The sequence below is a fragment of the Gracilinanus agilis genome, chromosome 3, assembly GCF_016433145.1.
Source record: "Gracilinanus agilis isolate LMUSP501 chromosome 3, AgileGrace, whole genome shotgun sequence".
In the NCBI taxonomy this organism is placed as follows: domain Eukaryota; kingdom Metazoa; phylum Chordata; class Mammalia; order Didelphimorphia; family Didelphidae; genus Gracilinanus; species Gracilinanus agilis.
The window spans coordinates 489,011,151-489,037,115 of record NC_058132.1 but is presented as its reverse complement, the minus strand read 5'-3'; the positions used below and the strand labels follow the sequence as shown (position 1 = coordinate 489,037,115).

At 38.5% G+C, this 25,965-nt stretch overlaps 1 protein-coding gene across 1 annotated transcript in view; it reads left to right on the top strand.

Moving 5' to 3' along the window:
* The window catches only part of AFF3 (AF4/FMR2 family member 3), a 673,975-nt gene that overhangs the window by 616,076 nt on the left and 31,934 nt on the right, over window positions 1–25,965 (top strand). Inside the window, exons 12-15 of the mRNA XM_044669302.1 lie at window positions 5,799–7,133; window positions 12,027–12,151; window positions 17,087–17,288; window positions 19,482–19,609. Coding sequence (XP_044525237.1) covers window positions 5,799–7,133; window positions 12,027–12,151; window positions 17,087–17,288; window positions 19,482–19,609 — 1,790 coding nt within the window. The remainder of the gene's footprint in view (window positions 1–5,798; window positions 7,134–12,026; window positions 12,152–17,086; window positions 17,289–19,481; window positions 19,610–25,965) is intronic.

Below are 25,965 nucleotides of genomic sequence, written 5' to 3'. Positions count from 1 at the left end.
TATGAAGATAAAAAATAAAAACATGGTCCTTGCCCTTGAGCAGCTTATAACCTCATGGTTGGAGGGTGGAGAAGAGAAGCACACAAACAATTATAATATAAAGAATGCTATCCATACGCTAAGAGAAGTATAAACAATGTCCAGTATAGGCGCTAGAGGAGGGAGAAATTAGATACCATTGAGAAAATTAGGGATGCTTTCATAAAGGTGATGGCATTTGAGAAGGGCCTTGAAGGCAAGTAAGCCCCAGCTGTTTTTAATTCTTCACTCAGGGCCAGTCACCTAAAGAATGAGAAAACCTTACATGTTAAAGGAGCTATACCTTTATTACTTCTGTACAATTTGAAATAAAACAGAAACGTACAAGGGGGAGTTAACAGGGTTCTTCATAGCCATTTTGCAAGGAAGAAGACATACAGTAGGCTTCCAAAAATAAAACAAATGTTTTATGTCATAATTTTAGGGAAAAGAAAACAAAAAACAAAGTTTAGTAATAAGAAATGGGTCCATGATCTGATTAGAAAAGTATTGGGCATTTGTAAAATGCATAATGTCCAGAATCCTTCAATTTTCTGATGAAATTTTAATCCCAAATCTCTTTAAATTAGACTAAAAATTCAGCTAAGAAAAGCAGTTACCATTCTCTTTAAAGTAAGTTCTTTCCAAATGTCATTGAGGTAATTACAAAGATTTCAGCTCTCTTGTACCATTTCCTCCAGCAACAATGTGGGGTCAATTAACAGAGTATGATTCAAAGAAGCTTCTGACTAAGGAGCTGGATCACAAATCTCCTAAAAAAGGAACCCCAAGAGTTAAGTGTGCCTGAGGCCAGTTACCTTTCCCAGTAATTTGCTCATCTGTGAATCAAAATCTGAGCATAAATTCAGGAGCAGCAAACAACATATTAATAATACTCTATCGTTTCACAATCTTTCTTCTGGAAAGGAATATATAGCTTTAACTACAAGTAGACATTTTTTAGCAGTGCTATACCCCTACACACACACACACACACACACACACACAATGTACTCTTCCTGTACAGGTGGAATCAATTTATATAGGTTTTTCCCATAAGGAAAAAAATGTGGGTTTATTTATTCATTTTTATGTCCAAAAGCTAGGATCATGGAACCAGGGCTGGGAAAAAAAAAACTTAGAAGTCCATCTAGACCAGCCCCCTAATTTTGCAGATGAAAAAATATAGCCCAAGGAAGTTAAATGAGTTTTCAGTCAATTCATCAAGCATTTATTAAGTGGTTTTTATGAAAGCCATTGTGGTATATCACATAGCTAGCTAGCCTTGGAGCCAGAAAGAACCAAGTTCAAGCCCTGCCTTTAACACAGACTGGCCTTATTATCCTGAGCAAGTCACTTAAACTCTCATTGCTCATAGGCAACTCTCAAGTCTCTAAATTGCTCAGAAGGTGTTGATGTGTATTGGTAGATTGTTTGATCATCCAAGAGCTCCTTATTCCAATAAAGTCTAGTCCCATAGCTATCCTGTAAACCAGTGGTTCCCAAACTTTTTTGGCCTACCACCCCCTTTCCAGAAAAAATATTACTTAGTGCCCCTGGAAATTAATTTTTAAAATTTTAATAGCAATTAAAAGGAAAGATAAATGCACCTGTGGCCATCACTGCTCCCCCTGGATTGCTGCAGCATCCACCAGGGGGCAGTGGCACCCACTTTGGAAATCACTACTGTAAGCCAAAAACTATGCACATAGACTACCTAACTTATTCAAAGTCACATTAATAGGACACAACACAGCTGGGATTCAAGCCCTGGTGCTTATTCCAAATCTAAAGCTCTTTCCTCCACAATATTCAGAGAACATCAGTTTGAGAAGACTTTAGTATTACCTTACAGAAATCTCCCCAACAATTCTAATTATACATTTCCCTTCTTTACTTCATAAAGTAATGGAACTAGTTTCCATGAAATCACACTTTGTGATCACTCTAGTTACATCATAGTTTCATCCTCAATTCCACTGTGGCTACAAAGGTGTTCTGGGAATAAGGTTGCCCCTATTGGTGTCAATCAATCAACAAACATTTATTATGCAATTACTAAGTGCCAGGCATTGGACTGGATGGAAATAAATTATTTAAGGAGATCCTATAGTAATGATACATTTCTTTAATACTTTTAAGTAACAAAACAGCACCAAAATATCACTTGGCCAATTGCCTATTTATAACATCTTATAGAATCCAGTTTCCTTGGAACAAACCACTCTATAAAGTCATCTTCCCCGACCCTAAACCAGTTATTGGCATTAAGCCAGCTATACTTGGAGAGGTAATCAAATCTCCATAACTAAGTGAGACCCTAGGGTTGTATCTTCTTGTACTACTTTGAAATATAATTGCTGAGGATGCCATTTCTATCATTGGTAACATCGTAACATACAAGAAAAAGGAGAGGATTCCTATCCTGAAGTACCAATAGAGATCTCACTTTTCCTGCTTGGAAAAACTCTCTGGACTAGCCTCCATTTTTTGAGGTTTACTTTGTAGCACAAGTTGTAGAAAGTCATTTTATTTTACATAAATCAACATACTACAATAATAGTTATATCCTTGAGCTAACATGAGCCATGGAGTACCATTTTTCCTTGACTGGTGAGTCATCTTGTCCATATCTTGCTATTTGCACAGTTGCTTCAAGTCTGTTTTTTGAAATTACCTTTTGCTTTCCTTGCTATTATTTTGTACATCCTTATATAACTGCTCTCTAGAATATGGAAGATGCTTTTCCATTCCTATGTCATCTTTTTCCCCCCTAGCATAAAGTTTTACATCCCCATATGATTCCCTAAAGGGTCTTAATATAAAAAAATAGGAATTCATTCATTCATCAAGTTTCCCCTCATTAAGTTCCCTCTATCTATTATTTAGCATTATATACCATAGGGGCATTGTCCTTGAGCTTACAATCTATTTCAGTGATGATATAGCTAGGGAACAAGTCCAAAACAGGACAAAAAAGTTAAGTATGGGGTAGTAAGGGACTACTTGTTTAAACAGAAGTTAAGGTTCTTAAACATTGGCTACATAATCATTGAGGAGGGGAGGAATAGTCCACTGAAAACATTGTCTAAGTGTTGACACCTAAACTAGAACTTAAAAGATCACAGAATTTGGATTGATAGGAGTCAAGGTGGAAGGCAAGCCAGACTGGAAGAGTAGATTATACATGGTACTAGACTAGTGAGAATGCCCTTAGGATTTACCACAGATTGACTATGCAAGTCAAATCAATTCAACAAAAAAATGTTTTGAGGAGAAAGCTAGTGGTTTTAGATGATACAAAGATGATAGGATATGGAATCCTACCTTTGAAAATCTTCCATTCTTGATAGAAATAAAACAGAAAAGAAACAAAAGATGATATAAGGTGCTAAATAGTTGTTTCTACATACGTGCCAAGGTGATTGAAGGAAGCCAAGTGTTTTTCCCTATAGTAATACCTCTATCAGTTCCAATATATATCTGACATTCTCAAAGGACTAATATCGACTATATTTGAGTGCAGTGAGAAAGGGATTTAAATAAAGTGGAGATAGTTGGTGGAAGGTCTTCAATGCCAGCCTGAGAAATCAGAATTGTATTTGGTGGGTAATTTAGGGATCCCATTAGGTTCTTGAGTAGGAAATGGTATAATGAAAATGTTGTAGTGGGAAGATTTCTCTGCTAGCATTATATAGGATGAAGGAATCTAAATCAGTCAGTAGACCTATAAGAAAATGATTAAATTCTACCTTGCCTTTCTGTTCATTGTTTTATTGTTTTCTTAGGAATTTCTGCTTGTGACAGGCTTCTGGCTGTAGCCAGATGTATGTATATATTCTCTTTTCCTAATGATACCAAGGGAGCAAAAGCAAGGACTTTAAAATAGTAGAAATTGAGGAAGTGCCACTATTCAAAACAGTGGGACTAGCTGCTGCAAATCCTGTGCACTATCAAAAATTATTGTAGTTCCCAACTTTTTTTCCACCTTTCAAGGCACTTTACATGCTCCAGAGAGTCTAGGGCATTTTTATTTTAAACGCAGAAAACCTCATGCACTGAGATGGCCAGTGATTTGCCAAAATGGAAAAAAAAAATTTCAAAGACAGTTTTAGATTTCACAAAAAATATTAACCCTACTAAATTAGCTTTCAGATAACTTCTGTTTATTGAGGGGGCCCCCAGAGGCAATTGCTTTGCAAACCACTGCAAACTGCATTTCATTCATTTTGATTGTCTACCATTGCTTCAAATAGTTAGGCAGCTAGGTGGTACAGTGGATAAAGAACCAGGTTTGGAGTCAAAGAAAAGTTTGAATCCAGCCTCAGATATTTTCTAGCTATGTGACCTGAGCAAGGCACTTAACCTGTCTGAGTCAGTTGCCTTACCTGCAAAAAAGAAAACATAATAGCACATAATAACATCTTCCCAGAGTTGTCCTAAGAATCAAATGAGATATGTATAAAGCAGTTTGCAAATATTAAATGTCATATAAATTTTAGCTTTACCATTATTATTACTATCGTACTAATAAAAGATGAATCTTTATAAAATACACTAAATCATTTCTCTTTTTGAAGGTTTTCTTTTAATCTAGAAAAGTGAAAATATTTCACATATATATTCCTGTCACTGAAAGACTGGCTACAAGAGCAGTATGTGTCAGTGTCCTTATTTTCTGTTACAATGATGTGTGCTAAATGACTCTAACCTCACTAGAAATGATTATTTCCCACCTAAATGTTCCTAGTTAGTACCTATGTTCCCAGGAAAATTTTTTGTCACTGCTTCTACCATTTTCTGCAGTACAGGGATTCAAAGGGATTGAAGATGGATTTTAGGCTGACAAAAGTACAAGCACCAGTCCCTTTCGAAACACACTGAATACAACCTTAGCAACCTAGTAATTTCCCTAAAGTTAATGCTTCTACTGTGAGATGACTATACCCTGTCTTCCCAAATAAGCAGTCTTTTATGCTACATATACTTGCGGTAGCCTTTTCACTTGGCTCTTCAACTCTTACCAATTCTTTACTTCCATACATAAACTTCACTTTAAAAAAAATGTCTTTTTGTTCTTCACACAGTTTGCTTCTCCCCAACCTGGTACCATCACAGCATATTAAAGCATTCATCTCAACAGAATCTTAGAATTGGGGTTGAGAATGAAAATGCTTTGGAACAGAGGCAAATCCTGGAATAGGCTAACCACCTTTTAATTCTCAAAAACTGACAGGGAAGGAGAAATAAAACAATTACCAACCATTCCCATCTAGGTGTTCAAAGATGACTATTAAAATATACATGAAGCAGAATTATTTTTTGTATGACATATATATAATGAGCATCCTGGTTCTTACTTTCCCAAGGGGTGAGAGAAGTAAGGGGTAATAAATAATAAAAATAAAACATGAATAAATAAAATAAGAAGTCATTATGATTATATTATGATGAAAATAAATTTTTAAAAAATATATATCCATTAAGGAGCATATTAATAGTGCTTGAAGGAGACTTGGAAGAGGCAGGATGCCATTTCACTTTTTAAGACAGCAAGTCCATTTTATCAATCAAATATGTGGCAGTGAATAACATCATCCTTTTCCCTTCTTTCTCCAGCTGAGAGATGATACACAAATCTTTTTTTCTATCTGCTTTCAACACTACTCATTAGGCTTCCTTCACCCACCCAAAGGAATCAATCAAAAAGTCCAGTCCACCAGGCCCCTCCTTAAGTTTCATGAAAGATGTTTTGTGGTGTTTTTTTGTTCTGCTTTTAGCCTGAACAAGCTTCTTCCAACAAGTGGCAGCTGGATAAATGGCTCAACAAAGTGAATCCCCATAAGCCTCCACTCCTGAACCAAAATGAGAGCCACGGGTCAGAGGGCAACCAGTACTACAACCGGGGAAAGGACGAAGGCCAGGAGTGCGGGAAATTGACCACCCTGGGCCAGACAGGCCTCAGAGAGAAAGACATCAAGGGCGCCTGCAAGGAGGAGCAGAGGCCTAGGACTGCTAATAAGGCCCCTGGGACTAAAGGGGTGAAGCAGAAGTCTCCTCCCGCCACCGTGCCTGCGCCCCCTGCGGCCGTGGCTGTCCCCACAGCACCCCCTGTCGTCCCCGCCACTGTCCCCGCTGCTCTTAGCACAGGCCCCGCTGGGGGCGCCCCTGCCGCTGCCGAAATCGCAGGCCCGCCGCCCCCTCCCCGGAGGACTGCCTGCAAGAAGCCCCCGAGGAGGACGACGACAACGACGACGACGACGATAACAGAGAGGGCCTCAGCGGGAGAAAGTGCCAACTGCCACCGGCCCCCGGCCGAGGAGCTGGCGGCTAGCGAGGCGCTCCTGGAGAGCCCCGCCCCCGAACCCCCCAAGACCAGGCCGTGCGGCGGTGGTGGCGCCAGGACGGGCCACCGCAAAGAACTGCGCTCTTGCTCCTCCTCCTCGGCAGCGGCGGCAGCGGCGGCGGCAGCAGCAGCGGCTGCTGCAGCCTGCGAGAAGCGCCGCACGCGGGGCCTGAGCAAGACGGCCCCAAAGTCGAAAGAATTCATCGAAACCGAGTCGTCGTCGTCCTCCTCTTCCTCCTCGTCTTCATCCGACTCCGAGCCAGAATCGGAGTCCGAGGACTATCCAGGCCCCAAACCTCCGACTGTGGGCCCGGCCCCCTCATCATCAACTTCCTCCTCCTCTTCTTCCTCCTCCTCCTCCTCCTCCTCTGGGGGTGACCAGCGGCTCCGGGAAGGCGGCCTAGGGAACGGCGGCGGCAGCAACAGCAGCAACAGCAACAGTGGCAGCAATGCCAACAAGACTGTGGGCTCCATCAACGCCAGAACCTCTAGTGACGCTGCCAAGGAGCTCGAGGAGCAGTTCTATACCCTGGTCCCCTTCGGCAGGAACGAGCTGCTCTCCCCGCTCAAGGACAGCGACGAGGTGAAGGCCCTCTGGGTCAAAATCGACTTGGCCCTTTTATCCAGGATCCCAGAGCCCTCACCACCGCAGGACCCCACTGCCCTGACCGCCCCCGGGGCCAAAGAAGCAGATCCAGGCCTGCAGAATCACGCCCCGGACCTGCAGCCCTCAGAGAAGGGTTTGCCGAAATCTAAGCGGAAACGCAAGGTAGGCTACCCCGGCACGACTATGGCAAGCCATTGAGGCCGGGTCAACTTATTTGGGGCCCGTGAAGCAAGGGTTTGAGGATGGAGGAACCCTGGGTCACTTGTGAGATCAGTTTAGTTCATAAGACACTAACTATATATAGCACTTGCTAGGGGCCAGGCACTGTGGGAAGTGCTGGAGATGCAAAAAAGAGGTAAAGGACAGCCCCTGTACTCAAGGAGCTTGCAGTCCAATGGGGGAGCACAACATGCAAACATATCCATCGAAAAACCTTTAGTAAATACTCTGGAGATGAAAAAAAAAAAGAGGCAAAAGACAGGCCCCAGTATCAAGGAGCTTACAATCTAATGGGTGAGACAACACGCAAATAAATATATAAAAAGTGTGCTGATATAAGCAAGGTAAATAGGAAATAATTAATAGAGAGAAGGTACTGAAATTAGGAAGGGTTGGGGAAGACTTCTTGTAAAAAGTGGGATTTTAGATGGCACTTAAAAGAAACCAGGGAGGTCAGTGGTTGGAGAGGAAGGGGGATGACCAGAGAAAATGCCCAGAACCAAGAGCTGAAGTGTCCTGTTGATGGAATAGGGTCTAGGCCAGTGTCCCTAGATCAGAGTACTTGTCAGGGAGTAAGGTATAAGAGGACTAGGAATGGAGGAAGGACCTCGGTTATGACCAGCTTTGAATGACAGAGTATTGCAGGAGCAGGAAACCACTGAAGTTTCTGGTTGGGGTGGCATGATGGGACCAATGCTTTAGAAACATCATTTTAGAGGCCGAATGGAGGATAGATTGGAGTGGGGAGAAACTTGAGACAGACACACCCACAAGCAGGCTCTTCTGATAGTCCAGGTTGGAGGGGAGGAGGGCGGGGCCATTGGAGAGATGTGGGAGAGGTGAAATTGGCAGGCTTTGGCAATCCACAGCACATGCTCCCTGTCCCCTGGGAGCTCCTGGGATCCTTGGGGAAACTCCTATTCCTTCCTGTAGAAGCCACCAAAATAACTGGTAGCAGGCAGATGAGAAGTGCTCTAAGAGTAGGTAAAATCAAGAAATTCTACAGATATTCTGGGGATAGAGGCTGTGGCAGGATGGTGATCTAAGAAAGTCCATAGGTGAAAGGAGGATTTGAACTGGACCTTGGAGAATAAGGAGAATTTTGATGCAAGAGAAGGGCAGAAAGTGCAAATAAGGATCACGAAGAACAAAGGCAAAACAGCAAGAAAGGTGAAAAGTTCAGGGGACAAGAAGCAAATGTGTTTGGAGGGACCAGAGAATTTCTTTAGGGATGTGGGCCAAATTGTGAAAGACACAGAATGCCAGCCAAAGGAATTTGGACTTTATAATATAGGAAATGGTTTCGAGCGGAGGAGAGGTAAAAACCAAGAATTCTGAAGAGTTTAGCCCCATATATCAGTAATTTGGGTAACAATGGGAAATATCAATGGGAAAATTGACAATAGTATCCTTTAACTAAGAAAAGAATGCAGGACAAGCTCATTAAATGATCATCATTTTAACTATTAATGAAAATTTAGCATCCTTGTATTTTTACAGCATCCTATAGCTTTCAAAGCACATTCATAAACATCTTTTGGAGGCTTAAGGTAATCTGATGTTAAGGGTACTAGATGAGGAGTTAGGAATCCTAGGTTCTAATTGGATATCAAATATATCCTTTTACTTGGCCATTTTTTGTTTTGAAAAGAACATTTCCCTTATTTGATTTAAGTTCTCCATTTGTGAAACTAAGATAAAAATCAGGAGATAACATGTGAAGAGGATTTGACAATAATAGTGCAACATAAATGTAATAACTCAACACTCATTCCCCTGCTGTGAGAGCTTACCCTAAACATTTCAAAATTTGAGCCATTTCAGATTTACCGAGCCAAAAGGGAAGTAACAGCCATGGCTCTGTTTTTAGCCAAACATTAATTCGTATTCTATCACAGAAGGAGAAATGCAATGTATCATAGCATTCAAATGCTGGGTGATCACCTCAGTGATTTCAACCAAACTCTTCTAATGATCCTTGAGAATCTATTATATAATGCCTCACTGACTGCTGTAGATTAGTTTATTGAGGGCATCTTGTCTCTTCCCTAATTCTAAACAAAACTTACCCCCCCAGAAAAGTGCTTATCTACTCAGACTTGCAAAACCACCAAAACAGCCTTATACCATGTCTCATAATAGAGTGGGATTTGGACCCCATGAGGTTCTATATGTAAACTATCCTCCAAAATACTCTTATCATAACATGGCCCCATGGCACTTGATGGATGGTGTTATTGTGAGATCCCATTGTATTTTGAGGTAATCATCAGATCCACAGATATTTTATTAAGTTTCCATGACCATTCATATACATTTTTCCATTGCTCTATGTACTTTTAGATTTTCTCACTTCCCAATTCTGGCTCCCATATTAATAGACTGAAGTGGGCAGAAACCTCTGCCTAAAGTGAACATTCTCAGAGCTTCCTTCTGCAAACATAGATTCCCACATAAATAAAACAGAATGAAAATAAAAAAGACAGGATAGGACTTAAACGTTTTTGGCCTGCTTCCTTAATTCTCATTAGGTCATTACTAATTTCTTCTAGGCCCTGAGCACATTGGTCAGTGTTTGTTTTCATGGCCTGTTTTCAGAAACGTTGAAAGTCTCCAGGGAAGGAGATGCAGCAACCTCTGTCAGTGACCCAGTCCATTATCTCATAACTCTACTAGAATCCTAGGATATACAGATGTATTCAGTGAACCTCGCAGGCCTTGATGCATTGAAAAGACTTTAACTTTAGGTAACTATTTAGAACCATAATGTTGTAAGTCTCAGGAGTCCTCCATAGCCTCCTCCTTCTCTCTCCATGCTCTACATCTTCAAATTCCATACCTTCTGAGGGCAAACTGAGGACAAGACTGAATGAAAAGCTTTGACAAGGAGGGTGGTTCAACACTAAAAGTAAGGGAGGTTATTCCTGCTTCCCAGGATGTCTTTGAGGACAGGCATTTAGTACTGCTTGAGAGAAGGCTTAGCGATAGGGGTGGTGTGATTGGATAAAGGGATTTTTGAACAAATAAATGAATGTGGGACTCCCTCTGAGGAGCCCTTTATAAGCTCCCATACCACCACTGGAGATTCTGGGTACACTTGAATAAATACTTATTGAATTCAGTTGAAATAGGGAGGATGGAAGCAAAATTAGCTCCAAAGTATACTGAGGGTGGGTAAGTCATTCCCCAATCCCCTGAATTGAAAGGGTATATTTTACCACTATGAGTATTTCCATGGAACTTAAGATCAGATTTTGGTAGTACCATGAAACTAGAGAAAAATGCCAATAGTCTTACTGTCCTAGATCTAATATAGGGATTCTTTTAGTGGACTCCAAATCACAGTTCTCCCTGGCCTGAAGCACATGGCACCAGTAATTTCCTAGGGAGGAGATGAGTGTCCTGGGCAACTATAAGAGACACTGCAAGGAGACGCTGGAAACTCATAAACATTTGGGGGAAGAGATGAAATAGATGCTTAAGGAGGCACAGGTTTAAATGCTGTGGTTTTTCTTAATTCAAAGAACTTCATTTTCCATTGCCTTTTTTTATTTTGTTAATTTATAAGAGTATATGTGTGCTTGATATAGCGTATTCTTTGTATGATCTAAGTTAATAATCAATAAAATCAAGTACTGTAGAGATGAAGGAAACACTTTTCATGAAGCCTTTATCCTTACACCCTTTACCAGACATAACAAAGCTGTAAGACACCAAGCACATTATGAGTCCCTATGAAATGTTTGGTATTCAGAGGGTAGTAAGATGGGCTACTGAAGATTCTGAGCCAAATAGTACAATAAGCCATTGTGTCAGGAAGTGGCAATCAGGAATCCATGAATAAATGCCCCAGACTAATATTTTCCCTTGAGCATCAGGGAACAACTGTGATAAAAGTTAGGGGCTCTGTTTCCTAATGGAGAAGCCCAGTCTCTGGTAAATAGTGGACGTGGGATAATTTCCTTTGCCCGGTGGTATGTACACTTGAACTACAGCTAGTATAAGGCTGACAGTCTTGAAACACATAGCCAGATGCCTTGCAGTAAGTTCTCTTATGTATTATCCTGATGTCATAGAGAAATGGAATTTTGTTTAGCATAACCCACACTGTACATCAGTGACTTCATACGCTTCTAAAAGGAAGTGTCTTTTAAGCACAATCATAGGAAGACCCACCAAACCTGAAATCTTAATGTTTCTCCAAACCCATCATTTCCTGATAAAAAAGACTCTTAAGGATACTAGGATACTCCAGCTTAGTAACAGTTAACTGAATTTAAAGGACTGAGGACACTAACTACAGTTAGTCTTTGATTGAAATTCATAGGAGTAATGAATTTCAGAAGAAAGTTCTCAAATTGTCAGTGACCTCACCCATCTAAGCCCAGAGGGTACACAGTTATTCTGACATTCTCTGCTCCACTTCCCAGATATGCCAGAGCAAGTTAAATTGACATTTCTATCTTAATTAAGAATTGGCCTTCCTTTGGAGGGTTTAAATGTTGGCCCAGGATGTTAGCAGAGAAGATATCATCTTTCAAAATGTTCTCTCTAGTACTTTGATCATGGAATTGTCGTTTTCCTCTTAAATAAGATGTTTGCAATAAAATAAGCTGTCTGTAATAAAATAGCAATCTCATCCTTGTTGAGTGGAAGGTTCACTGTGAAAATACACTAGTGGGGGTGACTGTTACAAACTGCCTTAACAAACATTGGTAGAACAAGAATACAGAGTATTTTAGGGACTTCTTCCACTGGCTTCTTTGATACCAGGAGCTATTTTCTATTGCCTTTAACATAAAAAAGATAATCCTTTTTGACCTTATCTTCATATAGTGTGAAAATGAGGAGGAGTTTAGGGATATCAAGAAGACTCAGGGAGAGAAAGAGTGTTCCTCACGACTGACTGCTTCCACCAACAGTGCTTCATCAACAAGCCATTGCCACTTGAACACCAATAGGTATGTGTTTTCCTTTTGGATCTAAAGTTGGGCCACTAGAGATAACAACTATTTTTGAAAGACACTCTTACCCCAGCCCTTTGAAGAAATGGAAGGTCCATGAATAAGGTATATTGCACATGTTTTCAGACTTTTTAGTGAATTGATCTATATATTGATTTTGCTGGTGTTTTCCTCTTTTAACATAGTATTTGTTGTATGGGCTGACTGAGAGAGGGAATGGGAAGGGATACTGTGAGAAATTTTGGTGATATATAAAAAAACCAAGATGTCAATTGAAAAAAAATTTTAATGTAAAGTCAATTTTTTAAAGAAATGGTTTAAAAAGACTATTTCATATTGTGGCCCTGCTAGGTTCTCAATTGTTAGACTTAGCTTGGAACTCTAAATCTGCCTCAAGTTGAATCACAGAGTTGTAGATAGGTGAGGGTTGCTACTTGTCTTGGTTGGCAGAATACACTATAATAACCCATAGCTGTTGCCTCTTTTATGAAGGGATAATTATTTTGCCCAAATGAAATGAGTTTGAGACAAAGAATTTTGTCATTCATAAAGCTTCAGGTCCCCCCAAAAATGTGTCAGTAGTTAATTTTTCAACCATTCAAATAATTATAATTACATAACACACCTTAAACATGTCAATATCAATTACCCCCAAACCATAGGATAGGATATTTAACTATTTAGAAGGTGACTGAGACCAAATAGAAAAGGAGGATCATATGTGACCCAATGGGATGGCAGTGTCTGTTGTGTGTGAAGATAGAGGCCAGGAAGGGAGTTGGATTAACAGAATGAGAAACAGGAGTTTGCTCTTCTCCGCTTTTATTTCAGAACATTTGAAAGCCTCAAAGCTCCAGTCATAGAATGGAGAGAGACAACCTGAAGGATGTAAAGGAAAGATTGGCTTAGAGCATGTTTAGATTAAGAAAGTATTTTGGTTAATCAAGGGCATGTGGAGAGAGGGCAAATCAAAGGAATTTGTCAACAATGCTGACTTAACATGAAACATGTAACTATGGGAAAATATTCAAAATAAAAATTTAAATAAAAAAAAAAACATTACTGAGGAGAGAGGGTAGAGCACAAGAGAGATTTCAGAATGAGCAAACTCCAGCTCTACACTGAGCTCTTGTTTGAGACATACTGGAGGGATCAGAAACATGGAAGCAGGAAGCATGGAAGTTGGGCAGCTGGCTGGCACAATAGATAAAGAGTGCTGAATCTGGAGTCAGGAAGACTCATCTTAATGAGTTCAAATTAGTCACTTGCTAACTGTGTGACCCCTGGGCAAGTCACTTAACTCCATCTTTGCCAAGAAAATTCCAAATAGGGTCACAAGAGACTGACATGACTGAAAAAAATCAACAACAAGCAGGATGAAAAGCATCAAGGTGCCATAGCACACAAGTACAACTGAGCTTGGAGTCTAGAAGGCCCAAGTTCAAAATGGACCTCAGATTTTTACAAGTTCTCCAACCCTGGGCAAGTCACTTAACCTCTGCCTCATTTTCTTCATCTGTAAAATGAGGATAATAATGGCCTCCTCCTCTCAGGGTAGTTGTGAGGATAAAATGAGATGTGTGTAAAGTGTTTTATCAACCTTAAGGCACTATGTAAATATTAACTACAGAGTTGTAGATAGCCCCAAAACACACACACTCATGCATGTATAATGTCTAGTTCTCTTTTGGGAAAAGAGTAGCAGGGGAGATATCAGGGTGTGGAAAAATGGGCTATTGAGTCAGAGATCCTAGGTTCTAATCCTACCTCAATCACTTGCTACCTTATGTAACCTGAACTTCTCTGGACCTCTTTTTCCTCAACTGTAAAATGTAAAATGAAACTGTACTTTGAGGTCCCTTCCAGCTCAGGATCTATGAGTCCCTAAAGTCATTTTTAGTCAAGGCATTACAAGCACAGAGATCTGTGATCTCACAGGGTGACCCTAGCATATGGTATGTCTAAGTTTTCTAAAATAGACAGATAGCATAGAATGAATTTAAAGTTCTTGCCTATAGATAATAAAGTCTTTTGAGTCCATTAGTAATACTCCCTTCTTTCCTTGGTTGGGTTCTAGGAAGAATATACATTATGCCACATTCCTGTTGTCTGAGGATAGGATTCTAGGAGTGTCACAGAGAATGTAGAATAGGTGTGCACAGGAAGCTTATAGTTTAGATCAATCATAGAAGTCCTTACCCACTTAGAAACATCAAAACTTGGGAAAGTTTTCTGTGCTAGTATTAAAAGACTCTTCAGTCTCCCTGACTGTGTGCAAGAGAATTTTTAAGGGAGATTAATGTTCACTACAACACATAAAAATGTAAACTGAAAGGTTAGGAAAAGATGGAAAACAGTCTTAAAACTTGAAGAGGAAATTGGAAAGCAAGGGTGGGGGGAAGCACACACACACACTGCCATAAAGCTTTTTCAGGGAGAAAACTGAAATTTCTGGATAGGACTGAGAACTGGGCACACTCTGCTTGTCCTCATATCAATTTATATTTAGCTCCTGGCATTTCAGATGAGTGCTCCTTGGACCCTATTTCCCTGAATATAACCGAAGAGAAAATTGCAGTAATGGCTGTTTTTTTACGTTGTTATCATCAGGGAAATCCTTTTTCAAGATTGTAGAAGCTAGCTTAGCTTAAATACTTCCATTTTGAGAACTGTCTTTTATTAGGTATGAAATAGCCTCAGTAGCAAACATTTATGTAGCACTTAAAAGGTTTGCAAAGCACTTTACATATATCAACTCATTTGATCCTCACAATAACCCTGAGAGCTGATACTATTATTATATCTCTATTTTACAGATAAGGAAACTGAGGCAGACAGGTTATTTGCCCAAGGACAGATAGATAATGCCTGAGATCAGATTTAAATTTAGGCCTTCCTAATTTGAAGTTCAGCATTCTATCTAATGTGCCACCTAGCTTCCTCAGCCATGTGACTCGGTGAGTTAAGTGCCTGTGATTGCAAAAACATGCTTCCCCCAAACCCCTTAGTTCAGCAGTTACAAAATGCCCTGATGTTAGTACCCAGAAAAGTCTGAACCACGAACCATTATTGTAATTCTGATACTGATTGTCTTCACACAGGATGTTTTTGTTTCCCTTTTTACTCATATGTAATAATGTTCACAGGGTTCTTCAAGCAAATTTGCAGGAACTGTTTCCCAAAATGTTCAGTAATCTAATAATTTTTTATCAGTTTTAACCACCAGAGAAGGAATCTTTATTCCACAACAGGATGTATAGAGTATAAACCCTGTCTTCTTACTCTATTTCCAAATACATTTCCAAATGTCCTTGAAACTGCAAAACTAATTTAAACCAACTTCCTAAATATGAAAAATATCCTCATCTTCCCTACAACTGCTTCCTTCCCCAGTTGTTTGGGTTAGGAAAGAAATATCTACTCCCGAGTAGATAATCTTGGACTTGCAGCCTGGGATCTTCCATTAGAGCTCATAGAATGCCATGTAATCTATGTTACAATTCATGATGTATTTTGGACTCTACTTTCCTAGATGTGGCTTCAGGATAAAATACAGTTACACTCTCTTAAGGATCTCACTGAGATTATGGGAACTGTTACTGCTAATTAATTAATTCTGCATCTCAGCTACATCTAGAGATACTAACCAACCTACTCCACAGGGGGGAAATCCTAGCCTAGAAATATAAAGGTAGCAGCTCTCCCCCTGTCCTGGCCCTCTTAGCAGCAGGCATTTCTCTTTCCTTATCCAAGCACTTAGAGTTAGAGACACAAATGTAAGGAAGATGTTACTTCCAACATCAAGGAAGCTGATTTGAAACATGAAAGGAGGCTTTATAGAATTCCAAGGATGTTTTAGAAATTTGCTCTAAAATTGAGGTTGTGAATCAGGTTTTCTTGTTGTGCCCTATACCTGCTTAGGAAAACTACTTTTCAAAGCAGCCATTCCTAATACTACATACTATCTTTGGGATTTCCTCACTGTGTAATCTGGTATTTGTTCTTTCAACCCAGTTATAGCCCTATTTTATGTATTGCTGCCTGTGATTTAAAGACTGACTCCCAAAATTTTGAGATGTTATAATATTTATGCAGTACAACCTTATCTTCATCTTAAAAAGAAATATTATAAAGACAAATGGCAAAGTAGACAAGAAGATACTTTGAGTTCTAAGTGACAGTTCTTTATAAATCTGAGATACTATTGTTATTATTCCTGTTAATTTTTATTAGTATGATAAAGTACATTTTGTGAGGCAGAGAGCAATAGTATATCTTTTGTCCTTAGAGTATGCTCAGCACAAATGGGTAGAATGGTTTTGTAGGCAGAGCAAAGGGGTAGAACACCAAAGATCTAGATTAGATCTTCTAATCAGGTCTGCCTGCTTTCTGAATTCTGATTCAGTGGGTGCCCAGAAAAATCATAGACTAAATGACTTGAGAGTGGGCTTTATGTCTCATACAGAACTTTGAAACTCAGTTTACCTAAATGTTAAGAGTTTTATTTGTCATATTTGGTAAAATTATTTTTTAAAGTCACCCTGGAATAAGATGTTTTAATAACTGATTATTACTACTTGCTAACTACTCATGTTTTGTGGTTATATAAGAAGGATAAATATTTAGAAAATGTTTTGAAGTTCTTAAATGAAACATGCCCAGTAAATATCATTGTTAATATTATTGGAAAGGGATGAAATTTAGGCTAATTTCAGGTTTACCATTTACCTCCCATGGCAGAGGAGACCATGATCTCTAAATTTGCAAATGAACTTTTGGTCTTAATATCATAAAGTCATTTCCAAGAATAATAATTCCTACTAAACTTCTTAGTGCCAGCAGGTTAAATTGGAGGTTTTGGTAATATATAAAACATTTGCCTTCTTCAGTGCCGGCTTTGTGACATTCCATTACTGTAATTTCCTTTTCCAGCTTGGCAATACCAATAAATAAAAATGAGAAAATGCTTCGGTCACCCATTTCACCCCTCTCAGATGTGTCAAAACACAAATACTCCAATGATGATTTAACTTCTTCCAGTAGACCTAATGGCAGCGGTCTGTTCACTTCCATCTCCTCCAGCAAAAAGCATAAGATGGAGAATCAGTTGCAGCCCCATTCTGGAGACCTTGCTGTAAGTTTTTATGTTGTCATTTCCTAATTAAAACACTCACTTACATGCAAACCTGGAATTCCTCCCTCTTTCCACACACATTCCCACCCCTCCCCAATCTTATCCCTCATTCCAACAAAGCACTAAAATGCTGACTTGCTGATTTTCAAGAGAACTAGGGTAAAAGAAATGCCTCTCATTCTTACCTATAGATCTTAAGGAACTCAGGAAGATGAAAAAATAACTATTTATAAGCCTCTTTTGCTCTTTAAAGATAATTTTCCCCAGATTTTGGGTTCAATTCTAAAAAGAAAACAACTAAAAGTAATACATCCTTTAATGACAATATAAAATAGCAAATTAGAAACAACTCTCTTTGCTCAAAAAGTTTCCCTTGGGTTAGATCTCATAGAGCAGTAAATGTCTCAGAAACCTGCTCTTGAGGTATGCCCAAAGCCTTCTCATCTACTCTCTCATTGACCAATACAGACTACTCAAAGTTAGCTCTACCACCACACCCTATTTTGATGGAGAGAGCCCCACTGGTCAATAGAATCCCTCCATTAAGGAGAGGCTTTGATAGCAGGTGGTTCCTCCCTATATACTGATAGGGAACTCCTCATGTCACAGAAATGGTGTAGCCCTTTTTGAATAATGATGAAGGGGATGAGAAAAAGGAAGAAAAAGCAGTCGCCTAATATACTTTGCTTTAACCTATTAATTGATGATAAATAAAGCCCTCTAGGATCCTAAAACTTATTTTCATTATCAGGAAACACGACCTTGTGATACTCATTTAGCAGTTATCCTGGCTAATCCTGAATCTGAATGCAAATTTCTTTAGGAAAAAAAGACTGATTTGGGGAGGAAATAAGAAGCTGCCAAAATAAATCTCAAGGAGGAAAAAAAAATCATCTCATAGTATCTTTATGCAACCATAATGTCACCAAAAATTTTTTTTAAATTTCATTTAAAGTAAATTATTGCGGCAACTGGGTAACTCAGTGGATTGAGAGTCAGGCCTAGAGATAGGAGGTCCTAGGTTCAAATCTGGCCTCAGACACTTCCCAGCTGTGTGACCCTGGGCAAGTCACTTGACCCCCATTACTCACCCTTACCACTCTTCCACCAAGGAGCCAATACACAGAAGTTAAGGGTTTAAAAAAATAATAAAGTCAATTATTACGTCATCCACAGAAATAATTTTGCCTCCCCTTTGACTATCCCTAATTACTTAAGTAATATATTTTCCCTTATTGTTATAGTTAATACCTATGGTATTTTGGGAAATGATGAGGGAAACATTTTTTTTTTCATTCCTGATGTTAATGCAGATTTTTCTTAGTATAGTAGCTTTTAGTTCTAGAGAAATGTTTTTGATGTTGTTAAATAAAGATCTTAGATTTGTAGTATTGTTGATTTAAATCTTGAAAATAATTTTATCAATGTATCTTTTAGGATCATTAATATAAATCATTTAGTTGGGAAAAAAAGGATTTTCCTTTTTTTAAATTGTGGAGTCAGATTTCTCTGTGCCCAATAGAATTTATCCTTCCCATTTTTCCTACAAAGTATATTCATGTTTGAAGATACAATTCTGTATCTGTAAACCCTACAAAATTATTTTAGTTGCTTCAAAATATGCCATTTGCATTCCAGAATAGAAGGTAGTTATGTTATAATCCACTCTCCCATGAAAGTACTTAATTTCTTTTCTTTTTTTTCTATTCGGAGCAGCAGTGCTCCATTTTTATTATTATTTTTTTAAACTATATTTATCTTTGGCTTTTTTTTCTGCATATGATGTTGAAGTCCTAGTCCAGTGGTTCCCAAACTTGTTTGGCCTACTGCCCCCTTTCCAGAAAAAATATTACTTAGCACCCCTGGAAATTAATTTTTTTTAATTTTAATAGCAATTAATAGGAAAGATAAATACACCTGTGGCCATCACCACTTCCCTGGAACACTGCAGCACCCACCAGGGGGCGGTGGTACCCACTTTGGGAATCACTGTCCTAGTCTTTTAAAAACAGCTCATGAAAACTGGTAAATTTGTGACCTTAAAAGACAAAATTGTCTTATCTATTCCTTGAAACAAATAAAGTGTAAATTAAGTTGTAATTTATAAAACAATATAAAAACTCTTTTAGTTTATGCTAATTTTTCTGTTAGATGGCTGATTTCTCAAATATTTCTATATCGTTCATTATTTAGAAAACAGTACATAACAGCTCCGAAAACATTCTCTTCTATAATAAGCCACGGCCCCAGACGGAACCATGGTCACCATTATCCAATGGACACAGAGACTGCAGAAGACAAAAGCTCATCTTTGATGATATGTGAGTATGATAGCTGGGTAGATGTGCAAAACACTGGGAATCCCAAAACAAGTAAACATGACAGTCCCTCTACTCAATAAATTTAGATCTTGGTGGGGAAAAATATCACATGAGAGTTGGAAATGAAGGCAGCATCAGAGGTGTTATCATGCACACAATGGCCTAGGATATACATAACCAGGGGGATCTTAGAGACCTGGTTGGGTAGAACACAAGGCAAAAGCTCACGAATCAGAGCTTGACTTTCCAGGACTCCAAGCATTTTAAATACTGATGAAAAGATGAAGGTGATGACTGGAGTGGAGGTTATTTTGTTTAGAACTTATGGCTAAGAAATGAGGTTAGTAGCCTGTCAAGGCAATTTAACATGATGTGGTCAGTTTGATTCAGAGATATAACTAACAGTTTTGGTGTTTAAAGCAAGCAGTCCTCATAAGTTAAGTTTGAATACAAGATCTGAAAATAATACAAGAAGTAATTAAGACTAATTTAGGTGAGCAGGAAGGGGAATTAATTATTACAGTAGCTCACAGATTGGTTTTACTAACATTTCCAGTGATCTGGTGGCTTTTTATTTTAACTAATTATTCTTTCCACTTAGGTGTTAAGCTCCTCATTTATTTTTAAAAGAACATGTGTGTCAAATTTTTGCTTAAATTTCAGTGTGCTAGAGCAATGGCGCCCAGTTGCCTCACTCTAATTATGTCTCTGTTTTTTCCTAACTTATGGTATGGTCAGTTTTTTTGCATGTGGTTTAGTGAGTTAAACACTTAAGCTCATAAAGTAAATTGAGTCCTTAATTCTAAATGCCTTCTTAAAAACTTACTTTAGTAAAAAGTATGTAGCTTCTTCATTTTAAACCATAGGTTTTGAAGTTGTTGTACAGTAACTACATAGAATCAACTGAACACATGGAGCAATTGAGGTTGTTTTACTCTAGAATATTTGGATAGAATGTGCAAACAATTGTATAATAGCAATAAGAGATTTCTCAGCATTTAAAATGCTAGCCAGGAGAGAATAGGAGTGATTTGCTAATGGAAGCCCTTTCTACCCCAACCTTCCCTCCCAATACTGTTCTTTCCAAATAGCATAAATGGTACTTGAAGTTAATGAAAAAAAGGGATTAGGATGTTTTGAACAAAAACATTCTCTCTATACTTGTCCCAACTAAGATTACCCTTGCCACCTTCAAACCTGTGCGAATTCATTTCTGCTATCTAGGAAAGAGAAGGAGAAGAAGAAAACAAAAGAATGAATGAAAATGTCATTCTGAAATGCTTCTGAGCCACTTGAGAGGTAGCCCAGAAAAAGTGGCAGAATAATATTCTATTGTTTCCTTCTTTCTTCCTCCCTTCTAACATTCTCCCACCCTTCAGATCCCCCAACTCAGATCCTGAATAGAGATATTGCCAATGATTTTTAAGGGGTGATGAATAGACTTCACTTATTAACTGAACTTTGGAAACATTTAGAAGCTAATAAAGGTCAAAGGAAATTTGGGGTTAAAATCAAATGCTTTTTGTTTTGTTTTTGTTATTAATTTTATTTTTTTCATGCAAAACACAGTTCCATATTGTCATTATTGTAAGAGCACATTCATACATATCTAAAACCGTGAAATAAAGCCATATATACACTAATGTGAAAGACAATTTCAACAGTTCTTTCTCTGGAGGTGGATAGCATTCCCTGTCAAAAGTCTTTCAGAGGGGGCAGCTGGGTAGCTCAGTGGAGTGAGAGTCAGGCCTAGAGACAGGAGGTCCTAGGTTCAAATCCGACCTCAGACACTTCCCAGCTGTGTGACCCTGGGCAAGTCACTTGACCCCCATTGCCCACCCTTACCAATCTTCCACCTATGAGACAATACACCGAAGTACAAGGGCTTATTTAAAAAAAAAAATCCTAAAAGTCTTTCAGAATTGTCCCTGATCATTGCATAGCTGAGAGTAGCCAAGTTTTCATAGATTATCATTGTGCAATACTACTGTTATTATGTACAATTTTCTCCCAGTTCTGCTTATTCCTTTCTGCATCATTTCCTACAGATCTTTCCAGCTTTTTCTGACATCATTTTATTTATCATTTTTTATAGCACAATAGTATTTCATCATTAACATGAACCACAATTTGTTCAGCCATTCCCCAATTGATGGGCATCCCCTAAATTTCCAATTCTTTGCCACTATAAAAAGAGCTGTTATAAATAAAAAATAAATGTATTTTTAAAAATTGAATTAGTTTCAGATAAGTTAGATTTGAGACAAATAAAAGGTGGCCCACAGGAGGGAGGGGTATTGTTTTCTCCTTTCCCTGCTGATGCAGCAAACCCTATTGAATCTTACTTCCCTGTATTTTTCCTGGCTCCACACGAACTCCTCTTTTCTCCCTAATCATCTCCAAGGGCTCCTACTAAACAGTGAGAGGGGTGTTAATGAAACCCTTGGGAGGTGTGATAACATCCTGTGCTTCAAGGGTATTAAGGCAGGAGAAACTGGTAGGTCTCCAGTATTAGAGAAGGGCAAAATCAATCTTGTTCATGAACTTTAAGCATTAGGGGAAAGAACATAGGACAGAATTGTACTCAAGGACAATATAGAAACCTGTATTGATAATCTATGACTACTTCCCAAGCCTCAAAATGCAACATGGCTAAACAGAAGCCAAAAGTTGTTTCAATGTTTTGCTTCAAGATTATCACTCCTGACCTTGAATTTAATTTCATAATGTTTCATGTGTCTCCATTTCTTCACCATTCTTTTTCATCAACTATTGTATTTTGTTCAAAAGAGTCACTCACATGCTAAGATAGTTCAACTTATAAAACTGCCTGCAGATAAATTTGAATGCTGTATATAGAGAATTCTGGAAACTAAAATGCAGAGATATATCCAAAATATGTATAAATGAAGCCTAAATCAGAAGCAGCAACAATAAAATAGTTTTGCCTCAACCTGCTGCTCTTGGACTACTTATAAGAAGAAATGTTTTCCTTCTGCTGTCCCTGGAACTAATACAACTTTGCCACTATCTATATCAACTAAGAGGCTTTTATCACTTGTTCTTCCCATTAGCAATACATATGATTTTTCTGGCAGGCATCTACAATAAAACTGCTTCCCCTTTTATGGAGATAAAAACAATAAAAACCTTTAAAACCTCTTATACATATACGACATGGATAGATTGCATGTTCCAATTACCATGTGCCCCATAGTTATTTGAAAACCATAAAAATAAGATAAACATGCAACTAAAAAAAAGACTTCTCTATTGAAGTGAGAGTCATAGAAAATATTCTGCTAGATTTAAGACCAAAAATAAATGTTGCCTTTTCTACTCAGCTATTAATGTTAACAGTAAAACTGTGTATACTTTCAAACAGATTTTGCTCCTGCATCTCTTTTATACACTGAAAGTATAAGAAATTAAAAGGGACTTAAGATTGGACCTCTGTACCTCTGGCTTTGAAAAAAAAATGGCTCAACTGGGAATTAAGCCTTTTATTTAAGTTCCCTATTCTTATCCATCATAATTGGGCATATCTACCCTTTTTTTCTCCAAGCTCTCAACTGGTCAAACAAAAGTTTGAAACATTGTTTTCAAACGTCCCTTCCTCAATATTTTATCTGACTAATACCCCAGTTGTGAGATTAGAATCTCATCTCCATTCCTTCTCTTCCTTTGGCTTCCATTTGGTGTAGGTGATAATGAGCAGCAAATTGACCAGAAGGAGGTATCAAAAGAAGGGAAGAGAAGAAGCAAAGAGCTTGCTTATAATTCAAACTGCATAATTAGTATGAGTAATCATACTACAATCCAGTATAAGAAGAGCTTATAATGAACTAGAAGATTAACAGGTGCTATAGTGGCATTTATTTTCTGATCTTCCTTGGACTGCCACTTTTAAAAAGCTCATTTTATTTTAATAATATAATATAATAAAAATAATAACAGGCGAGAGATATAATCAAGGTTCCCTGAGAAAATTTTCTAGCATTTTCTCCCTTCTATTGATGAGTGCAAGAAGCCAACAAGAGTATACATTTAATTTCTGAGCCTTCAAGCCTAAATTTATAAAAAGAGCCTCTTATTCTTTGTCAGTTGCTAAATAAACATTTCTTTCATGTCCCAATTGGGCAATTTTTATACCTTCATGATTCAGAAGTTGTGCATGTGGCAGGCAGAACCAGATTGAGCAAACACTTTGGAAAAAATGTTATCCAGGTCAGCTTGTTCTTCACAAGTTGCAGACCCAGAGTGTCAGGCTGACTTGTGCTTTCTCCAACACTTTGCAACTTACTGTCTTCACCATTTGGCAGCCAGAGTTTTAAGGTGACACTGGTGTGATTACAAACTTAGTAAGAATTCAGTTAAAAAAAATTTAAGTTGTTAAGTTTAACTCATAATAGCATTTGCTTCAAATTGATACCCATCCACTGTTGGATCTCATTAATCCCCAAAAGCCATGAGCTATAATAAATCCAGGATTGTAATTATTGACAGGAGAATTATTGGGCTGAAGAGAGAAATACCACATGGCAGAGACTTCAATACAGAAGTCCTGAACAGACCTAAGTGGCAAAATCACTTGGCTGGAAAATAAACCAGCAAGTTCCAGCCAGCCATATTGCCACTGTTGGGAAGACAGTGGTCCCCAAGTGCCAGGTCTGCCTGCTGCTACTCCTGAAGAATGTGTTGTCTTGTGCCCATATTTCACATTAGTCAGACATGAAAGTTGTATTCAGCCAAGCCACCAAATATCCCATCTGTTCCAGTCGAACTGCTAACATGTAGCAAAACTACCTAAACTTCACAATCATAAGAAAAGGTTCCTCTCAAAAAAAAAAAAAAAAACACTTCTAGAAGGCCTTGGCATATCAAATGTCAGTGTGAAGAAGTGAGAGGGACCAGATATTTCACATGTAACCACGGTCAGCAATCTGCTCTGAGGGGTGCTTTGATTTTATGGAAGTGGGATGAGTTTGATTGCCTTTCAACGAATGGTTGAATGTTTCCCAGCATGACTTAGCCACCAGCTACCATTTGAAAGTCTTTCCTAAGTTAAATCCTCCTGAAGTTGTTATAGTCATCTTTCACACAGAGTACCTCCCTTCCTTAAAACATTTAGTGATTTCAAACAGTAGAATTAGAGGATCATAGATTTAGATATGGGAGGGGCCTCCGAGATGATGGAGGCCAGAGTTTCTTACATTTGTATGTTAAGGTCTCATTTGACTATCTGCTTAAGCCTCTGAACTCCTCGGAATAGTAGGTTTAAATAGTATAATAAAATACATAGGGTTAGGAAGGAAACCAATTATATCGGAATACAGTTACCAAAATATTTTTAAAACAAGTTCAGAGGCCCTAAGTTAAGAGCTCCTTATCTTGTCTAACCCCTTGCTTTTTCAGATAAAGGGGCTAATGCCCAAAAAAGGTCAAGGACCCTGTTTGAAGTCACACAGACCCGTGGCAAAGTCAAGATTTGAGCTTCAAATTTAGTGTTCTATCTAGCTGCTCATACTTTAGTCTACCTTATCTCCTCATAAGCTATGTGTGAGGCTTTATTAATCTAAATATAGAACTCATGCATACTTTGAGCTATGAGAGCCGTATCTCCTCATTGAGAACATTTCATATATAATCCCTTCTCTTCTTTCTCTTTCTCTCAACAAAAAGAATGCCAGATTTGAAAAGAAAGAATGCTAAAATAACAATAGCTAAAATTTATATGGAAACTTTAAGATTTAAAACTGTATTTGATCTTCATAAATGCTATTTCTATCCCCATTTTAAGGAGAAGAAAACTGAGACCAAGTTTGTCCAGAATTACATAACTAGTAAATATTTCAAGCAGGATTTGAACTTAGGTCCTCCTGAGTCTAGCCACTCCCCCAGCCTAAATAAAGTCTTTGCCACTTCTCAAATCATAATAAGGAGTTTGGGGCATATTAAGTTCTGCCCCCAAAGACAATCAGCAAATTGATAATATTCCACTTAGAAAGTTTCTTTTGATTGAATGACAAAAATCTGCCAGTTTTAACTTGTACATCCTGCAAAACATGTGCATGCTATCTGCATGTTGGCCATGAGAGATGCAGTTGTCTGCAGGGGCATATGGCTTGTAAGAAACACAATGAATAATCACTAGAGTTGCACTGCTGGGAAGCGAGCTTTCAGGGACTTCGCTGCCCAAGCCAACAGCAAGGTCATGGAAACAAAAGTTGCATTGGTATCCTTGCTGGCTGAATGCATTCCTGCCTTAAATCAGGAATGGTCCATATGCTTATCATTCAGAACAAGGGCTAGCCTTGGAGGTTAGCAAATTTCCTCCTCAAGCACCGACTTTCTTA